General features: G+C 39.3%; 1 protein-coding gene across 1 annotated transcript in view; it reads left to right on the forward strand.

Annotated features, from left to right (window-relative positions):
* Positions 1–1,801: 1,801 nt before the first annotated feature.
* Positions 1,802–21,659, forward strand: part of sbno2b (strawberry notch homolog 2b) — a 45,893-nt gene continuing 26,035 nt past the window's right edge. The window contains exons 1-2 of the mRNA XM_083887848.1: positions 1,802–1,841; positions 8,794–8,917. Of these exons, the coding sequence (XP_083743974.1) occupies positions 1,825–1,841; positions 8,794–8,917 (141 nt within the window). The 5' untranslated portion in view covers positions 1,802–1,824. The remainder of the gene's footprint in view (positions 1,842–8,793; positions 8,918–21,659) is intronic.

The raw sequence follows: 21,659 nt of genomic DNA on the forward strand, positions 1-21,659 counted from the left end.
TTATGTTTGGGATCTTTTTCACAGTATTGTGTTTGGATATAAAGGATTGAATGACACACAAATAAAGTTAAACTTAGCTGACTGTTCTCGACACTTCGTCCATCATCTCATCTGTTGGGTAAATATACTCAAAGGTTAAGACACAGCACTTCAAATATTTACTTCACTAACCTCACTGTTGTAGAATAGTCAACTGAAGGTATGTGGGAACAAAACTAAGTGAATAGTACTTGTAGTATTGCTGCACATCACATCTGGTAATGAATTATTTTCCGAAGTATAAGCCAGCGTATTTGTATTATCGAGATGTCTAACTCAAATTTTGTCTTTCCTTTCTCGTGGTGTCTGGGCATGCCAGTATGTTAATGTCCTAAAGGTTTAAGATGAGGTGTCAGCTATTTGAGATTACTGCAATATACTTCTCTTACAAGAAGGTAAATGTAATATCTGTTGGCCCTCATAGTGCTTTTTGGTGCAGGTTTGATTTAAAGTACCTTTTATAAAAAGAAGGCGGGAAAAAAAGTCTCCATTGACCTGGAGTGTCTATGCCAGTGACTGAGAGTCTAGGCACGTAAAAACTAAAAGGATCTGCCTCTCTTGGTGCCGCCAAGCATACATGTTTTGTAATGTGGCTAAAGTGCACTGAAACAAAACAGAGTGTACTCAGACACTATCCACCTTGAGGCAGAGCTGGCGTTTTCCATGGTAACTGGAGAGCGACTGTGAAGTTTAACTTGTTGGAACATCACCTGTTTCACCTCAAAGTGGGATGATGTGGTCATTCCTCTGTCTTCTTCTTCACAGTATTAAAGTAACACTATAAGTTTATTAGTGTAGTATTCAATTAGTGTTAACCTATCACTAAGAGATGAATTCTGTAATTTCCAAATAATAATAAATATGAAGAATTAAATGTATTGGTTTTAGTGTTGCTTTAACACTGTTAGATGGGAGGACGACCTAAAGAAGTGGCCTCAACCAACACACGTACACAAGCATATTCAGTCTCTTTATTAACTCCAGATGGTGAAGCAGTGAACAATCTGCAAAGCTCCAAGGCGTATCAGTATTTACACAGCAGTAAGGTCAGTTGTGTTTTGTTTGAATTGGTGGAACACAATGTTATTTATTCAAAGCCAGATATAGAACCAAGTGAGAGCCATCGTGTCCTACATCATCAAGCCTGAGTTTTAGTTTCCACATCAGGTGAAATACAAACTGCAGGATGCTCATACATTGCAGGAACAGCTGCTGCCACCGCGTATTGCCACGGTGAAGAAATACTTTCGCTCCATCATTTGCCCAGTAGTGACTCCATTAATAAGGTGGATAGGAAGTGCCAGTGCTTTCAAGATTGGGTGTAAGCTGTGATGTCATCAGTGACAGTGATTTTAGAAGGCTCAACTAGTTGATTTGAAAACATGGTGTGTGTATTGCAGAGGTTTTTGTAGAGGTGCCGTGTCAACTGTGCTCAAAACACTGGACAGTGGAGAGATGATGGCGCCCGCTGTGGCCTACATATTTGCTGTGCTCTGAACCGAAAACAGACATACGTTTAGGTTTATGTGAGCATCACATTTATCGTTTTTCACTACAGTGCTTGGACAGAACGCACCGGTGATGGACGCAGTATTTTCTAGTTTTGACCATAATTATTTTGTTTTTGTTGTCCGTTTTTAGAGCCTGTGTTTTTCATGTTTAGTGTGTATCTATGTATTTCTATGTGTGACGTATTCATTTTGTGTGTTTTAGAGTTCAATATATGCGCCCTCTGGATCTTGGGGACCCTTTTCTCAGCAGCCTGGATACAGCATACACTGCCCTATGCAATCTGGAAACCAGTAAGTAAATACAAACTCCCACGTCTTATTATTCCGTTAGCTAATGTTGCTAACTGTGCACTTGTGCATATGACAGCTGAGAGACTTAAAGATAAAGTTTCATAACAAATAACACGTTCAGTGCTCACAACAGACAGTCTCCTTTAGATTGAAGGCTGTAAACTGCCTTTGCAATAAATACCCACAGGACTTGCCTGATCAACACACTTGTCCTGTTCTTCTGTTTGTGTTGTGGTAGTCTTACAACAGTTCTGCCTGTGGTGTTTATTTTTAACTTGTGTATTATTATATGAGATAACCACACCTTACCCAACAAACAAATACGTTTTTCCTCGATCTTGCTGTAGGACACAAATGAAAGTGGAACTTTGCGGAAAGTCTGCTCGCCTTTTTTTTGCCTTTTTTCTCTACGGAGGCTTCCCCTATAGTTTCAGAGCAAATGTTTTTACGACACCACTGTAAACATCCATCCATTGTCTACCACTGTATCCTCACTGTTGTAAAAAGTCACAGCTGATGCTCCCCCCCTCCCTTCTCCTCTCCCGGCCATGTGCATTTGTTTTCAACAGAGCAGGCGAACTCAAGCTGTGGAGTCATGTCCATGCTGTACCGCATGCTTCTGTGTTTTTTTAATGAAAAAAAGCCAGTGCGATGTTGACTTGTGTGTATCCCCTTGCTCGGTTAGGCTTTCATTTCGTTCTGTGATGATAAATGTCTAAAATAACGCTATGCCTTGATATTATAGCTGGTACCTGGGTTGGGTGTGGGTTTGCGTCGGCAGCCATGATCTGGCATGGCTGGTTTTCTACTAACAGATTGTAGGAGGAGAACAAGCCATTTAACCCCCACAATGATTTCGAAGCTGTTAAATTCGGTAAAAATCCTGCATAGTTCTGCTTGAAAGGCAATCGAAATTATTAAAAGACACTAGGACACATTTTTTGTCAACAGCAACAAAAATAAGAGTTAAAGAACAACAATATTATATTATGGCTTGAGTTCTTAATAAATTAAATGAAATGCTGTGTTTTTAGTGAAATGCAAGTTGAGGTGTTTTCATTCAAGTAGATTTCAAGTTGTATTTGTGTCCATTGCTTTGCTATTAAGAATGTACTATGGTGCACCATCCCATCTTAACTTTGATGATTGATATAGATTAATTCATAAAACAGTCTCTTTTGTCTCTGACATTTCTTTTTCTTACATTGGCTGAACTTTTATTGTCAGTGTATTAACCCGTTATTGCACTGTTGACACCTGGAGTGACCAAAATCAGGCCTTAACCTGACACTGCCCAGTTCACTTCATGGGGGGTGGTCTCTATTATCTGCTCTCCTTCATTTCCTGTCGTGGGTGGCCTGGCGTCAGCTTTACCAAGGGAGTTAAGCCCAATTTATACTTCTGCGTAAAGTGCTCTGCGTAGGCTACGTAGAGACTCTGCGTCGACGCAGAGACTGTCGAAGAGCCTCTGCGTAGTCTCCGTCTGCACGAAATATTTTTTAAGTGTCCGTCACTCCGTCAAGGGACTACGGAGACGGCAAGAGCTGCGATTGGTCCTCAGGACAGGCTGAGCTAAGCTGCTCTGTGCCGGCTCTCAGTGCGCTCCGGGCGTCCTGACAGAGGCGGAGCTGATCCCCGCCGATAACGCCGCTGCCGAACTATAAATACGTCATATCTTAACACACACAGCACATGTTTAGACTCTAAATGGCCAATTTCTCGCCTCAAATTATCTTAAAACTGCGTTCCGTGACACAGAAAAGTGAGAAACGGCCACTTTTTCAACAACAACAGTCTTTCTCTCTCTTTCTTTCTCGGACGCCATTGCTCACTGTAGCCAGAAGCACAACAACCTTGCGCAGCGACCCCTACTGATCGGGCGGGAAATTGCAGCGAGTGTCCGTCACCACGACGCAGAAGTATAAATGCTCGAGGCGTCTCCGTGGTGACGCAGACGGATAACGCATACGCAGTCGGAGAAGTATAATGTGGCCTTAAATCTCAACATCTTGCAACTCCGCTCTGTTTTTATGACCTCACTGCTCAACGAGAGTTCCCCCCCCCCTCCCCTTTCTCACGTGTGTTTGCATGTGCATGTATGTACATCTTCAACAACCTTGTAGTGTAAGCAGCAACTTGTCAACTACATAGAAGCAGCTATACTTCCTGTCAGTGTCTGCACGTCATCAGTTTTATGGAGATCACAGCCCAGTACGCAATGCTCACCTTTGTTCTGAGAACTAACAAGGATTTCTATTAGGCATAAAATGATCTTTTCATATGTTATTTTGAAGCCCCACTAAGATATAATCTGGATTAAATGTGAGTTTTTGATGGGTTGTTTGATAGGAACAACACTAAGACAGTACTTAGTGTACTTAATTTCTTCCTTACTTAATTCTGGAATCTGTGGTCTTCTGTGTTGTTGGTGCACATTCAGTTCAAGCATCAGATGACGTAAGTGTGCAGTGTGTGGTTTTCAGGTTTGCCCGTAGTGGAATTTTCTGACAACATGAGTCCTATTTCACGCCTCATCTTACAATGTACAGAAATGATTGAAATCGTGAGTCTGTGGTCGACAAACGATCTGTGTGACTGAATATCATCTCGTGTAAAGACCCTCCTCTTGTAAGAAGCATGCCCTCTGCTATGAAAGGGTGTCAGATCAGTTTCAAGTTCTGTCAGTGAATCTTTTGTTCTAATATGACTTGGCATGCACGTTCATCACTCTGATCATCAGGCCTCTGTCTTTAAGTCTAGTAATCATCTAGTCCTTCCTACTTGGGGGTTTCTCCACGACAGAAAGCCGTACAGGGAAAATCAATGTCATTTTATTCATATCTTTAAATACGACCACCTCGAACACATCATTTCATCATTTGCTGCTTTTATCAAACATTTTTACTGCTCCAAAGGTGTCAGTAATAAATGCTTGTGTGTTTATCTACTTTGGTTATATCTGTATGGTTGTGGTGAGACAGTTAAGCACGGCACATTGTGTACTACTGCTAATCAAGCATTTATACAAAGACCGTCCGATCGTATTCATCTTTAATCAGCTGATCACACAAAAAGACTATAGTTTGTGATTATCATATTCATGCCAGATATACATACTGATTGTCCTGTATTAGAGGGAATGAATAGTAAAGGAAATTAACTTGAGAAGATACAGCATATAATAACATACCCGTTCTGTTCCCATCCAGTATTTATTTGTATTATCAACTGCACTGAATCAAAAACAAAATTCTACCAGTGGTATATTCAAGAGACATATATTCCCCCTGAGACATAACCAAGACTTGTAGTGACCAAGGCCGAGGCAAGATTAAGACTGGGCCACTGTATTTACAGCATAGTATTGTATTTAATTTCATAGATGAAGATTGAAGGTGCATCAGTCAATCTTCACTCTCTGTTGTCGTACCTCTAAATCATCACTGTTGTGTGTACTGTTAATTCTATGTTCGATGATAATAATATGTAAATGAATGCATTCTAGTTTACGAATGCAATAGAGGATTTGGTTGCATCTCTGCTCCCAGACAAGCACACAGCTCAATACCCATTCTCTTGTCTTCATGAACCTAACTCAAATGGCCTATATTTGTGTTAATAATAAAAGTTTTTTTCTCCAGTCACAATAATCATTGATACAAATAAATCTGTCTCTGTGTTGATTTGCCTCGATTTAAGTCTGGTCTTGAGACCTCTATGCCAGAAACAGACGAGACCAAGTAAACAATGTGTCTGACTCTGATAACGACACAAGGCCAAGACTTGCCAGTTGCTAACACTGCAACGCTAAAATCTTCAGCCCCACGAGAGGCTTTTTTCCCCCATTGATGTTCTGTGAGTACACCTCAGCAATGTACAACAAAATAAATACAGAAAATGCAGCAAAACCTCAATTCTCAGTTTGTTTTTACAAAAATGCACTGGGTTTTCCTGTTGCGCTCATGTTTTTTTCACGCAAACAATTGCCAGTGGGAAAATAAGACTCAGCTTAGTCTGAGTGTTTGTTTACACAGATTTTCTTAAGAAACAATAGAGGTGAATTTTTTTTAATATCCCTTCCCAAAGTTTAGCTGAACCCAGTGCCTGCCATCTTTGTGTTGTTCACTGTTGCCTGCAGCTGCACACTGGGATATTCCCCCGTTTTATGACTCAAAGTTCACTTTTTGCACACTGCTGCAAGTGTCAGATTTATAATTCATGGCTGTATTCACATTAAGCAAGAGTTGGTCCAAGGAATCCTAGCAGTTGGTTTTTATCTGGTGTCACCATTGCAGTAAAGTCTCAGATTGTAAAATAGATGTTCTGATAAAAAGCATCATATTGTTGCGAATCACATTTTAAGCACCTTTCTTCATCTTTTATTGCTCCTTATAAGCTTTTCAAATTCATGTGCTGAATGTTGCATAAAGGGAGTGATTCTCCATCCATCCATTTTCTACCACTTTATCCTCCACAGGAGGGTCGCGGGCCAATTGCTGTGCCAAGCTCAGGGCAATAGGCGGGGTACACCCTGGACAGTTCGGCAGTCCATCAGCAGGGCCACATATAGAGACAAACAACAATTCAACCATTCACCCTCACACCTACGGTCAATTTAAAGTGACCAATTTACCTCATTCCCATATTGCATGTTTTTAGACTGTGGGATGAAGCCAGAGAACCCAGAGAAAACCACGCACACACAGGAAGAAAGGCCCTTGTTCCAACTGGGACTCAAACCCAGGTCTTCCTGCTGCAAAGGCAAGAGTGTTAACCACTACACCAACTGTGTGGCAGGAGTGATTCTCATTTTGATTTAAATGACAAAAGCATGAGCTTAATACTCTTTCTATTTCTGTCTCCACAAACCAATTAAAGTAATGCATTTTCCCCTAGACATGTGCATAATCCCTGCTAATGCAAAGTGTGAAGAGTATATAACTTGCAGTTATTTCATGATAAACTGCACCATTCATTCTCATTGTTGAATCTCAGTAATTTGAAATGCAGAGTAGTTAACGTATACAATTATAGCCACCAGTGCTGTAGCATGCCTGGTCAGTACGTTTTCAGCCACACATGTACAAAAGGTTAATGTGATCATCTTCACACTGTGTGCTATCAGAAGGCTACATGTCGCTTGTTGCCTTTGGCCAGGAGCCCCTGACTGGCTTGTGTTGTTGGAAGGTGGCTGATGCCGGCCTGCCAAGGATTCTGCTATAATAATATCACTGTCATGTCACTGCTAACTAAAGGGCCATGAAGGGGATTTCCACTGCCGATAATTTTTTTTACTATTCATCTTTATGAGATCTAAACGAGTTATTTACCAGAAGGATCTCATGACCATATTTTCCCCCTTATGATTATACAAGAGGACTTGTCTTTTTTTCCAGTGTGAAGGCCGATATTTGAATGTCACACAGCGTGTAACCCTTTGATTTGCATGACACTGCAGAAAACAACAACAATCACTTTAACTTGCCACAAAAAACAAACCATAACTCACCAGATGAACACTGTCGAACATAAAACCAAATGAAAAAAAAAACATACAGCCCAGTTTTACAGCCCAGTGATATTTATGATGATCTAGGGAAGTCTTTAAAACATTATTCAATTACATAATAATAAAAAATTTAAATCAACATCTCAAGCTCATTATTACAACCATGGAACAAGTTAAATAACTGTCACTTTACTTTTGCACATTTGGCATTCTGGTTTACAGTGTTTTAGTTTTTATTAGACGTAGTATTATTATTTTTACTACATCTTACCAACATGTTTAAGTTTTTTAGGGCAGGTGCAATATTCTTCTCTTTTTATTTGTTTCTCTTTTATATATATTTTGTGAATTTATGTCCTTTGTTGCCTGTTTGATGTCTGTCTTGTGGTATATTGTTCTGCAGCTGTTGCGGGAAGTATATTTGATATGAAAATGAACAGTTAAATGTTGAATTTTCTGCATGTAATTGTTCGTAAAAAGAAATATCAAAGGGTCCATGGTTTCATAGACAACATTCAGTATACTAGCTTGGGGCTGCCCTTTCATCCTCTTGGTGTGTTTTGAACTTAAATCAATCAGTCTCGCTGATCTCTGGCCTGTGGTTGAGTATACAGAGCCAAATCCTATGAATAGGTTTGGCCAAGCTCATTATCTCTGAGCCATGGTCCTGGCACTTGATTGGATAAGAGAAACGCGTTCCACCCATATGGAGGTTTACTTTTGCTTTCATTTTTTCGTGTAGCTCCTCCACTGTTTGCACTGTGGGTTTACTGTGTTATGAGAGTTGCACTCAGCCAGAAACTGAAAACATTTCATGGTGTGAGATCTGAAGACGTGTGCATTTACTCTGGGCCAACGGAGAATGTTAGCAGTTGACAAAAGGTGGATGTTGGATCTTCACAGCAGGTTGGACTAGTTCTTAGCTCTCTCCTTATCTGTCCATGCCTGTTTTCCTAAATACTGTTATATCTAATGTATTTGTATGATTTGCTTCTTTGGTTGTTTGAACACATAAATATTTTTATATAGTTATTACCACTAATTGTCACTGGTATCTTTCTATTCTATAACTAAAGTAATAATTTCAATGTGTCACCAATAAAGTGCACGTATATACTGGTTAAGTGTTTTTTAGTTTTTGATATAAAAGTTTTGTATTACTGTATTTTACATTGTTTTAAAAATGTATTACTATAACAGCAACATATATTTTGTTGTGAAAGCGCTCTGTTAATGTTCTGTACCATTTTGACAGTGGCATTTGTTCATACTTTCTCTTGTACCCTTCATTTCTCCTGTGGAGAAGCATTTTATCAAAGGTTAAAGGCTGTGTTTGTTTGCACCTGGCTGTTGTTAAGTGTATGAGGTTGAGGAAAATAGCTTCTTTTTTTTTACCTGGCTAAGTAGCAATTTATCACATAAAGTATCTCCCTTTCCCTCCAGGCAATACCACTTTAACAGCAGCACTACCACCACCACTCCGGATGTTCACATGGATGTGTACTCGGGATTCCCTGACGTGGACTTTTCCAGCCTCAACCTTCCTAGAAATGGAGATTTCCCCCAGGTTGGTGTTGAATATCTGGTATATTTGTGCTTGCATCAAAGTCACACACACAGCTATTCTTGTTAGGACACTTCAAGACTGACTTACATTCATATGGACAACCATAACAGAAAATTATCCCTAACATTAACCATAATCGGTTAATCCTAACCTTAAACTAACAACAATTTTTAGCCCTAAACTTAACCAGTTACTTGGAAAATTAATTTCTGCCTTTTTAGGACCAGATTTTGGTCCCCATAAGGACGATTGGTCCTGAAAAGGTCAGTGTTTATGCCAGAAAAAGTCCAAAAGAGGTAACAGACGATCTGCAATCCAAACAAGAGCCAACATGAAAACCTTCAACCTTTCTTAGCCTACTCAAACACAGTGTAGCACACCTCCCACCCTCGTCTTTCATCTCGTCCTCCGTGAGCATTGGGCTCAACATAATTAACCAAAGAGCAGCCTGATTAAAGCTTAGTGTTGTCTAGACGACTGCAGCAGTACCTGCCCCGTTCCTGTGAAGGCATGTTATTAATAAGACACTATAATTTGAATTTCTTCTCAGCTTTCCAAAATACGTCTTCAGAAATCAGTTTTAATTATCAGTCATGCTTTGATTAAGAAGTGAGATGTATTTCCGGAACATTGTGAAGATGTGAAAATGTTCTTCAGCCCTTTCTAAGCTTCTTTGCATAATTTGCTGTCTCGAGGATTAACAATCCCGCGAGGGATACAACTGTGAGAGCAGGACATTTATTGCAGAATGGGAAATGCTTAGAAATGCACAGTCAAATTAAGGTGCAGCCTTTAGCTCACTTATGTATTTACCCCACCCACTCATCCATCATTTGCATTTTCTATTTCTGCGTCCATCCAGCTAATTCCTTATAGTTGCCATTGTGTGAATAGGAGCTAAAAGTAATGACACAGACCAGTGAGTTTCTAATCTGAAGTATATTTGGGCTGAATTGATGAGAACTATAATATGAACCATATTATTACACAATATGCTATGATAATGAGTTTTAAAGAAGAGCAGCCATGGGTTACCAAACAGACTGGCAGTATAATTCTAATGATTAGCCTGTCTAAAAGTAGAAAAGCCATAGCAATCAAGAGTTGTCTTGGTTCAACATAAGGCTAAAGCAGTAAATAACAAGGAAATGGTTGACTTGTAACAGTGGTTGCAATAGAAAGGGCATCTCTTGATCTAATGATGTGTTTTTAAGGGTTTTCAGTGAATAATGAAACATTTTATGACATTTTATACTGGCTTTGACCTGTACTTTATGTTCCCACAAAATTGAATAGCACTTAAAGTAGTTATGATGCAAAGTCTTGACAGAGAAGTCTAGCATATAGACATTGTTTCTGAAAAGACACACACAGAGCTTACAGGACCATGAAAGAAATTCCATAATCTCACATCAGCCCCCCTGAGTCAAAGTCCCATCAGATAAGACCTAAACCACAACTATCTTTGTAGCAATATACAAGTAGGTCAAATGCTAAGATATGTCTTTTTGTACTTGGATGAGTTGACCAAACTGAAACTGAAACAACATCCTACAGTATCTTATACTGAACTAGTGAATAAATAATCTTTATGCAGGTTGTATATTGGTTCATTTATATCGTGTTTCCATGCACCTACTGCATCCAGCATCCAGATGTCTGAATCTTCTGAATCTTGATCAAATTTGTCTTGTATTAATTGTAATTGGAAAGGAAAGATACTTTTGATGTTGATTTAAGCTTTATCAAGCAAAATTGCCAATTTCACAGCAAGGGATTTTCATGCAGCAGCTGTCGGGTTTTTATGCCTCAATGATGGCAACAGCTGTGACCAGAGGCATTGTGCCTTTGCATTATCCGTCTGCTCCTTTCTAATTAATACGACATCTTGTATACCTTGAGGAATCTTATTTATATTATGTGCAAAAAAGTTCACTTAGATTTAAGGATGAAGTGAGTAAGGATCAAGTATATTGTGGCCTCAGAAAACCTGTTTTTGGCTGCAACTCACTGAATTCACACACTCTCACACAAATGTCATTGTATTGATCTTTGCTGTTGCATAATAATTGTGATGTGTGAATTTATACACTATACTTCAGTCTAAGAATTAGTGATGTAAACTGCAACTTGATTGGTTGGTGTGAGCGGTAATATATTCTTAGGTTTGGTCTTCATTTTACATAATCATTCACAACTTGGAAGAAGAGTATAAGTCAGTTGAGTTTGAAATCTCAGGTGATGTTAGCGTTTCCATTCTGTAGTAGTGTTGGCTTTTCCAGCTGCGTTAGACTTAACTGTTTATTAAGTTAATAACCAGAAACCACAAAACCTACGTAAGACTTTCACTTCATGCTTGAGTCCAAATTTGTGAATGTGTGTCATTATGGAAAACAGAAGAATGATTAAAGGGATATGAAAATGCTTTGTGTTAGTAATTTAAACAGGGGGAGGGAAAAAGGTTAACAAAGGCTACAAGGCAATGTTTTTTGTACACGAGAAAGTGATGTCGTCAGACGTGTCCTATCAACGTCATGGATTCTCTGATTCATGTGGGGTTTCCCTAGTTTTCCATCAGCCTGTTGTAGCTCATCTTCCTTACAGGTAACTACAAGGCCTTGTTTTTATGGGATACACTGGCTGTAATTTTCTGCGTACAAAGTTTGGAAAAGTATAACGTTACAGTTGCCATTTATGTCTGGTCTTTGTTTGAATAAGCTCCTTGGTGAGTGGTGCGTTTAAGAGACGCAGCTTTGGTTTCATGGCACTGGAGATGTGGAATCTTAATGTTGCCTGCAAGAGTAAGAGAGAGAGGTGTTTTTTGTGCTCATGTTGTGCTTTCTCAGCTGTTCTTTCTGGTTTTGGACACTCCCTGCCATGTGAGGCATGCAGAGAAAATGTAAGCCACGGGGTCATCATGACTAATCCACTGCCTCACACTCAGTCCCCTTTTCCTCCTCCATTTTCCTCCTCCATCACATGGTGACCTTGCTTGTTTTCTTTCCATAAAGCAACACAAAGTTACTTTTGCTGGATTTGCTGCAATGAAAGTAGGTTTTTGATGACTGCTGAGTTCTAACGGACCCTCAGTTCAGCATTAAACTTCCTGGGTCTGAGTCTTGCAGTTTGAATAGCTGATACTCACTCAGACCTGGTACAGATCTGGTATTAACATGATTGAATTTGGCTTTTACCATTCTGTATTCAAAAATGTACTGATGTCATATCGGTTAGTTTGAGAAAAGTATGTTTTTAACAACTTTGATTGTGTTTGAGCACACAAACAAGTGAAAGAAAAAGAGTACTTTTCACGCTGCTGTAACGTGAAATAAGATTTTCACCAGTGGAAAAATAAATCATGTGACAATCGGTGTTTCTATTGTGGCAGCAGCTACAAACAAACTTATGTATGAGTGATGATCAGTGGAAAAAAGGAAACTACTCCTGGTCAGAGGACATCAGCTGAGGACTCTGTGACTAATTTGTCCTTAGCATTTGTTTATGCTCAGGAATGTGACCATGTGTCCTTAAACCACCTCTGAATGTGTTTTTGTGATCAGATCTTAGACTGGATTGGCATCCTTTTCTTTACTACTAGTCGGTGACCAGCCATGATGTTAAAACTGTTATTATAAGGTTGAAATAAAGTTATTTTACAGTATTGCTTTAACATATCCAGAATCTGACACAATCCTTCGAATGTGTGTTTGTAATTATTTGTCAGGTGACTGCCATGTTTACTTCAGCCACTTCCCTGTTTCAGTTGGAGCTGCAGAGTCATTTTGGTTTGCACAGCTTCCCGAGTTTATTTTTGCAGTTCAGCAGAGCTCTGCTGGAACATCCTCATATTGTAGGGAAGGACACTGTGGCAGCATGTGGCCAGGATGTCTATATTCTCCATGTTGCTGCTAACTTAGGGGGGAAAAAAGAGCCAAATGTTTATTTGCATTAGATTTAATAGACTTCCTTTTGAGATCCCTTGCCGCTGAGATTATCTCCCAATTGCAATGGTAGAATACATGGCCATTGTACAGTTGTTACATGGATGAATCTGATCTGTCACATTTTTAATAGCATTTATTTCATGTAAAAATATAAGACATCATGTCTGTCATAATAGAAGTTGCAAATAATATGTGTGATGCAAGTAATTTGTTCATATTCTCTATTTAGATTGAATTTGACCTCTGCATTTAACCCATCCTGCACACACCAGTAGAGCTGGAGCAGTGGGCCTTGCTCAGGGACACCCCAGCCCTTGAACCCTCTGGTTACAGGCCCAATTCCCTTCCTCTTGTCCATGGCCTGACAGAACATATTAACTGATTTTTATTAGGTCAGCAAAGGAATGAATGGCAGCTTTTGGTTTTCATTATCTTGCTGAGATCATGTCAAAAGCTTGAACCCGAACACAAAAATTGCTGCCAGTACTGTCCAAAAAAAACAAAAAACACCAGCGATGCACTTTTATAGTGGTTTGAAGATAAATTGCACATTTCGTCACAGCCACACGTGCACAACCGGCCAAGCCCGACATGGGTCATTTGTGGATCCACAGTACATGAAGCTTTATGCACAGTGTCAGAATGAAAACAAGACTTACTGGAAGACAAAAACCAAAGCTCTTTTTACTAACCACTCTGGCTAACCTCAAAGAGTGAACAGCACTCTGCGAGAATACACATTAACACACCTACTTCATGCACACACACACACACACACACACACACACACACACACACACACACACACACACACACACACACACACACACACACACACACACTCACACATTATACCTTGCCATGTTTAAGCACATTCACAGTCTCAGTCTCTTACGACATACTCACATTTGCAGCAGTTGTGCTTTTATGACACATGCCATTCTTGCTTTTTTTGCACGTGTGTGTTAAATCACTTGGGGATGATTAAGATACATTGAACTTTGATATCCACTGATTACAGTAATCATTGATTACATTTGGACCTTAACAACAGCACACACACACTACACCTCAGCCATCTTTACACCTTTATTTAGTGTAGATATAAGCATAGTTCTCTTCTGAACTCATTGACCTTGTCTCATAAGGAAATCTATTTTCCTTTTTCTTTCTTTTTAATAATGCATGATTATTATAAATCTCCAGTTGGTTAATTATATCCGCGAGAAATGCAGATATTATGGAATCGGTCCCCCGCATTTAAAGTATGGAATCGTGTCCGCATCCGCGTCCACAGATTTTAGCTGTTAACGCGATAACTGGAAAGGCGTTTAAGATTAAATTTTCTTATTTTTTTTATGGGTCACATACCCCCTGTAGATGATCCCTATTGATTTTGAGCTGTCTACCATTATTATTAATTAGTTAATTAATTAATTAATTAATGATATAAAAACCATATTTTCGCCTGTATCTTCCAAAGTATTGCAGGTATTGGCTTCAAATTTTGCATGGGCATCACATACCACCTGAGAATTATCCCTATCTTTGTAGCTTTATTATTAATTAGCAAATTAATAAATTTATTCTGCTAAAAACACATTTTCGGCTTTATCTTCCAGACTGATGGAGATATTGCCTTCAAATTTTGTACAATGATTCATGTAACAACTATCTACAAGTACAATCATTATTACTTTGGCTATGATTGGTAATAGTTACATAATAAGTTAACTGGTGAACTAGACATCTAGAGGAGAGGCTGAAATTTACAACAAAGAACTGCTGCTCTGCTCACCCCCTCCCTTCCCTGAGCGTACGGTATCCCCAGCTGGTCAAATGTCGTCCTCGTCGTCTTTCTCCGTGTCAGCAGATGAGGTTCGTGAGGCAAGGGAGAGGGCGAGCTACCGCGGCCGTAGCAGACAAAGTGGAGAGAGTGGAGGCGGGACTTCCGCTACAAGTAAAGCGACGCTCGATTTGTTCTCTCGCGTTTGTCCTTACAGGTTTCGGTAGAAACATGGCGTCTCGCTGCTAACAGTGGCTATGCAACCGCGGCCCGCTACCATGTTATTTTACATGACTTTTTGAAACACTACGAAAATGAAACAAAAACTATTATACAGCGACTACACAATGCAGGAGCACATAATATGTATACAAAAGTGGATTTTGGGTTATATAAACCCATAAATACTACACAGTGTCCCTTTAAGGCATTTTTTCTTTATTATTGAGCTCATTTGGACACATTGAGGATATCATGGGTTTATTTAGCACTTATTCATAATATTTATTACATTATAATATAAATTTATTAATTATCATATAAAAAATAGTTAAGCCTCCATTTCTTTATTAATGCATTGAATGGAAAGTTTGAACATATTGTATGCTTTTTCATGAAATTTAATAAACATAGTGTATGCTTTTTCATGACATTTGGACACTTTGAAGATATGGCAGGTGTGGTTAGCATTTTGATATTCATAATATTTAACAAGGTATAATAGGTTAACTAGTTTTATTAAAAACTAGAGAGAAATTTATGAGTTCAGGTATTCTGTGTTCAATATCGGGTTTATATGGATACTTTGAACATGTATAAAGTGTAGTCAGCATTATATCATAATATTTAACAGTTATTTTGTTGAATTTATTAATAATTAATTAAAACAGTTAGTGGCAGGTGCGAGTGCGTTTACTTTTGGTATATTTGAAAGTTGAGGATTGGACAAGTTCGCGGATATACCCCTTGCTGTCGGCTCCCGACAGCGTAGGCTAGTTTTGTTTGTATTTGAAGCCTTTTTCCAGGAAAGTGGAAAGCGCTTGTGCATCAGGTTTTTATTTTACTGGCAAGATTGTCTTGCTTTTTTGATTTCCTTACAGAAAGCAACCATATAAATCGTTTGATTTTTCTCCACTACTTCCTTGTAAGAATGTTGCCCAATCATTTGGATGAACTAGTTTATAAGAGGAAGTGAAAGGACAATTTTATGGGTTGTTAATAAATCCTCTGTTTAGCCCTAGAGGTGTGTTTGTGTTCCACCCCATCTAGCGCATGGTTAAGGTGTTATCCACTATTATGTGTTATGTAACTCTTCAATTGAGATCTACTGCACCTTTATTTGCATTATCAGTGATGCAGTCTGTCCATGTCCATGTGTAGAACATCACAGGCACCTGCAGTGTCACTGTGTTAAACCAGTTTGATCGAACAGTTTAAGGTGTAGTGCGTGTGTTTATCGGACACAGAAAAACAACAAAATAAGGTGTCTGTAGCCTTCACATTTCTGTCACAAACGCGGCCAGGGATTTCATTTCAAACAGTACACCAAGTACTTGTCGCTAACTGACCTGGCCTCTATGATAATGTTTAGTGTATTTCATGTCGTGATGTAATCTGTGTTTATGAAGCTGTTGTCAGGCTGTGTCTGTGTGCTTTGACGTGAGAGCAGACAGGGGAGGGTGATTATTATGTGTGAGTGGCATCGGTGAAGCCTTCTTTTGCGACCATTTCCAAGCTCCCACTACCACAGGATAACTGTGTTCCAGGCATTTTTTAATTATAGATGAAACAGCGGCTTTCAACAAATAACATCAAAAACTGTTTCCTAAACAAATGACAGTAATCATCAGTATAACATTACAAAACATGTCTTACAGTACAGGTGGCACACATGAGGCGCACGTATCATATCACTAGCACATCCGGCTAATGTTAAACACAAGTCAAGAGTAAATGAGTAAATGAGAAAGAAAAATAAGGACTGGAAATGAAATGACTGGATGTAACATCAGCCATGTTGTACGCTGTCAGCAGAAGGACGTGCTGAACGTACAGATGACAAAGCAGCAACATGTTGGTGTGATACATTAAGTGTGTTTGTCATGTTGTGAAGGGTGGATCCTTCTTTCTTTAGGCTGTAATGTAATGCAATGAGATGTGCGTATGTGTGTTAGTGTATTCTTAAGGAGCTTATCAATGATTCATGCCTCCCCAATGATCCAGTGTCCCACTGCACACACACACATATACACACGGTATTTAGAGGATTCCCACTCACACGATGACACCATGGGAAGGCGCCACTCAGTCTCTGACAGTCTTACTCCCATTCTGTCCAGCAGAGATGAACATTACAGTACCTCAACACGCTGGCCTGATATCATTATTCCTGGAAGCAGGGTTTGGAAATGGACCCCTCGCTCTCTCTTTGTCTGCCCCAACAAATTCAACAAATTTGCCTCGTTTATGTCTGCCCCCTGTACAGTTAACAGTCTGATGTCATTATGACATTGTCTTCTGTCAACATCTTGGATTTGTTGAAATAACCCATTTGCCATCAGGTTCCAAGAATAATATTTTTTCAGTGAAAGAGTCCTTAGTTCCAGTAAGTGGAAATATCTTCTATCTCAGATGAGTGTAAAAGTGTCCAGAGAGAAATATGGGCTGACACATGGAAACCTCTGGACGTGGGCACATATGCAGCTTGCACTTGACCTCTTAATACATTTCTTTCTTTTTTAACTATCATCTCATATACCAACTATCTTTTCATATACCATGTACCACCTGAGAAAATATTGAGCTCTCAAAGTAACACCATTATCGCCAGCATTAAAATACAGTGGTGTAAATATGCTGAGCAAAGTCTGCTAAGAACTATTTTCAGGAGGCTGATTTATTCCCAATAAGATAATTTTCTCTCTCCTAATCCTCCTCTTCCTCACATATACTTCACACACTGGTATAGCCAAATTTAGATGGAATGAGAGATAAGTTAACTCTAATTATTATTAGTATTTCATTTAATATTATACTTCTTGTTATTTGCTTAATTTTCTATTCACTCGAGTCAAAATCCCTCCCTGGTAGAACAATATTTGTGATTTTCCTCCCAAGTACCACCAACATGTGTAATTGTTCCATGTTTCATGTTGATTTAAAAATACAATATATTCATGTTAGGAACAATTCATATCTTTTTTACATTTGCACATCAGTGTAGAATCTTTTGATACGGTGATAATGCTCCACCTTGTCTAAAATCTATCATCTATGTACTTTTCAAATCACAATATATACCATTATCAGCCTCAGTGACTCAACTTTATATTTTCCCTTTGAAATCTCTTTCTGTCCCATATAAGACAAGTGTTAAATTGACAGGAGAATATTTGAACAGACTCGATGACAACTCAGTATTTGGATTCTCATTTCCTGGATTAGTTAAAAAAACCTTCTTTGTTTCCTTCTTGTTGATTTTCTCTTTTTAGTTATACATCTATTATTCTCTAATCATTACTCTAACAGAAGTCCTGAAGCCGAGTCTGTGCAGACAAATATAAATATATATATAGCACAACATGAAGTAAGACAGACAGCCAGGCAGGGAGTCAGTCTCTAAATATAATAAGCATTAAATAGTGGCCCTGGCCCATTAAATGTAGCATTGAGCAGTGGGGTGTGAGGAGCGGCCAGGTCCACAGCGCAAAACTGTTTACACTACAAATGCGGTTGAGTTACACCATGTACAGTAAAATGGGCCTGACTGCCAGTAACTCTAGTCACTTACCAACAAAAGCATCATTTCCTGAAAGCTCCTCCCCTCCTCCCTCCCACTTCTCCCCACCTCTCCCCTCCTCTCCACTCCATTCCCCTCCCCTGCTCTCACTCACTCACTCTCTCACTCACTCACTCCCCAACCACCTCCTTTTGAGATGTGAGGAACTAGTCCTCAATCACTATGACTAAGCCTGCTATGCAAATGCCCGACTGTCCTCCAGAACCAGGAAGCATGTTTTAGACTTGCCCGAGTCTCTGTTGGTGACAGCAGCACAGCCTCGTATGTGTGAGCTCGTGGCCCACAGCGTACCTGCGGTAGAGGCAGATGTGTGTGTTGAACCAAAGAGGAAGTGTCACAGGGCTAGTGAGAGTCCACGGTCGGGCTGAAGTGTACCCGCTTGTAAGGTGAATACCGAACACTCTGACCAACACATGGAAGAAGCTCTGGGATTCAGGGATTCAAGGTGAAGCGGGAGTGAATGTCTGTGTGTACTTTACCCCCCAATACTGCAGCGATTGGACCCATGTCTCTCATGCAGTTCTGGACTAAATTGTATTCACAGCTGGGACGACCGCTTCCCAAGGTACTGGTACTGGTTGCTTCTTTTTGCCACATATTACACTGAGTCAATCTGTTGTTTAAAGACTTGCTTTGTTGAAACGTAACCTATTCAAGGAGGTTTTATTTTCCTCATTGAGGAAATCAATGACTTGTTCATTCCCCTCATAGTTAATTAATTACTCTTTTATGACTTGAGTGTGCTTTTAATTTTAATGCCTCTGCATTTCCTCTGAAAATACTTCAGTTTAATTAAAAACTAATGTGGGCAGGCTCATGATTTTTCTTTACTCTGTGCTTTATGTGCGGTGCTTGGTCTGCTTTGGGATTTTTTTTAACTAAATACCTTGACTTAATTTACCCTGTGATAACTGAAAAATGAAAATGGAAGGTATATTTAACAGAGGGCTTTGGATTTATTCTGAATGTTGAAGTTCGACCTGTCAGTAAGTCAGACGTCTGTGCTGAAAAAGCTTGTGCACCATTTAGACTCTTACTGCCAGCCAGGAACTATGACAAATGATTGTCTGCCTCAGTCCTTGCCGTCTTCCAGTAAGTGCAAGAACCTGATATCTCGTTAGGCTAAATAGCACTCGTGTCTGTTTTCTGGTACGCTATTAGATACATCCATCATGTTTTACTTTTAGCTGTGAATGGAAATGGATTGTTTGTTTGTTTTTTGAATCTACCGTTCATTGAAATGTGCACTATTGATGAAATTAAAACTCACAATAACAGTGAGAAGCTCACTGATTAAGCTGATTAGTAATTCAGCATTTTGCCCTCAGAATGTGAGAAATCACACCGTCAGTTGTAGATTAAAAAACATATTTTTCATTAACTGTAAAAATAAAAAAAATGTGCCCAGCAGACTGTTGATAAGCAGTTAATTTGTATTCCCAGCTGTAGGGTGAGTGCTAAAAGGAAACAAATGATTGTTTTAATCATTAGACTGTAAAATGTACTTACTGCCAGTGAAGTAGATGGCTAGACGTTAGCTCAGGCTGCAAATGATCCTGTTGCTTTGGACCATTTGCTTCTGTTAGTTTTTCTCTGAGTAGCTGCCAGCTGACTCGAGAGTCTGTCCACAACAATTGTAGTTAGTGTCCAAACATTGTCATTATATCGTTATGATTGTGTGCATAAGCTTTTATTGGCCATTTTAGAAATTCCTCCACAACATGTTTTCATTCTAAGACGCATGTAGACAAAGTTGATTTATTTAGAAGGGTACCTGAAGTCCGACAATTTAGGTGGATTTCTTCCAAAATGATTGTCTTTTTAGTGCAAAATATAGACCTTTTTTTAATTTTAACATTCATGAACCTGTTCTTCAACGAGAATGAGTGCAGCCGAGCTGTCGCAAAGTGGGCACATGTTCACAGTTTCCTGGTACTACATTAAACCTCAAGCATGACCAAGGCGTGCAGTTTACGGGAAGTGAATAAACAATGAGAGTGAGGATGAGTGACTGCATGGGGGGGTGAGGATGAGTGGTGATGAGAGAAAATGGTGGAGTTAGAAGGGATGGACGCAGGTTTTTTTTTGACGCTGCAAAGTAAAAAGATGGAGACGGCAGAGAAAAGAGGTTGCCGTCTTGCGATTCTTTCTCACCGCTTTTACTGATACAAATTCATGCCTGCGATAAGTGAACCTATCTCAGGAGCGCTGCGTTAAATATATCGCATCGGCGCCCATGTAAATTGTGAACTGTGTGATACGTGGTACGAGGTAAAACGGCAACTTAACAGGGTGATAATACTCCTCTTATATTATGCAAAATCAATTTTTTGTCTCACAGAGCTCAGCTTTGTCCGTAAAACACGCGAGAGTGCTGGCGAGGGCAAAAGTCCGCGAAAAGGTCTCTTCTTGGCTCCACAGTGCAGCACAGAGTCCTACACAAACTTTCAGCCTCAGAGGATTTATCTGTCCAGTGGATACATATATATATATATACATATATATGACAAAGTGCCTGCTAGATCCTGCAAATGATCACTTTTCCAAATGCTAAGTGGTGTTAGCTCCCAGTAGCCTCTGTGGCTGATGTCATTTCCATTTTTTAAGGTGGACCTTAGAGATATTACTAAACAGAGCGTTCAGAAAAGGGCTGTTTTGGCAGGGTGATTGAACTGTTGTGGTGCTTCATCCTTATGGTATTTTGACCAAAGCATATCGCAGACATGTTCATTAGGACACCAGGGAACTAGGTTAACTTGGACAAATAGGGTATAATATGTCCCCTTTAAATATCATTGGTATTAAAACTTGCCACCTGGACGCAGGATGTGTGTACTTAATCTGTCTGGTCTGACAAAAGACACTAAGACACACAGGCCTTGCAACAGAAAGAGAGATTAACAGTGTCAGTTGGTGTTACGGTAGACTGTATAACAAAAGGAAGTTACGGATCATCTCACTTAAATGGTGAAACTTGATTTTAGTATTCACGGTATTGGTGTTTGCTTTTTTTGTGATGGCATGGAAATGATTCTGCTTTGCTTGTTTTGTTTGAGTTGTTAGTTCATTGTCCCATGCCGTGTGATTGTTTTTCAGAGGCCTGAGTTTAAAGTAAAAGACAGCAAGTCTCAAGAGAACAATTTCATTTAACATTTACAATACACATAATAGTGTTCTAACACATTTTAGTGTCAACTTTTTTTCATTCAAACT

This window comes from Microchirus variegatus, assembly GCF_963457635.1.
Source record: "Microchirus variegatus genome assembly, chromosome: 4".
In the NCBI taxonomy this organism is placed as follows: Eukaryota; Metazoa; Chordata; class Actinopteri; order Pleuronectiformes; family Soleidae; genus Microchirus; species Microchirus variegatus.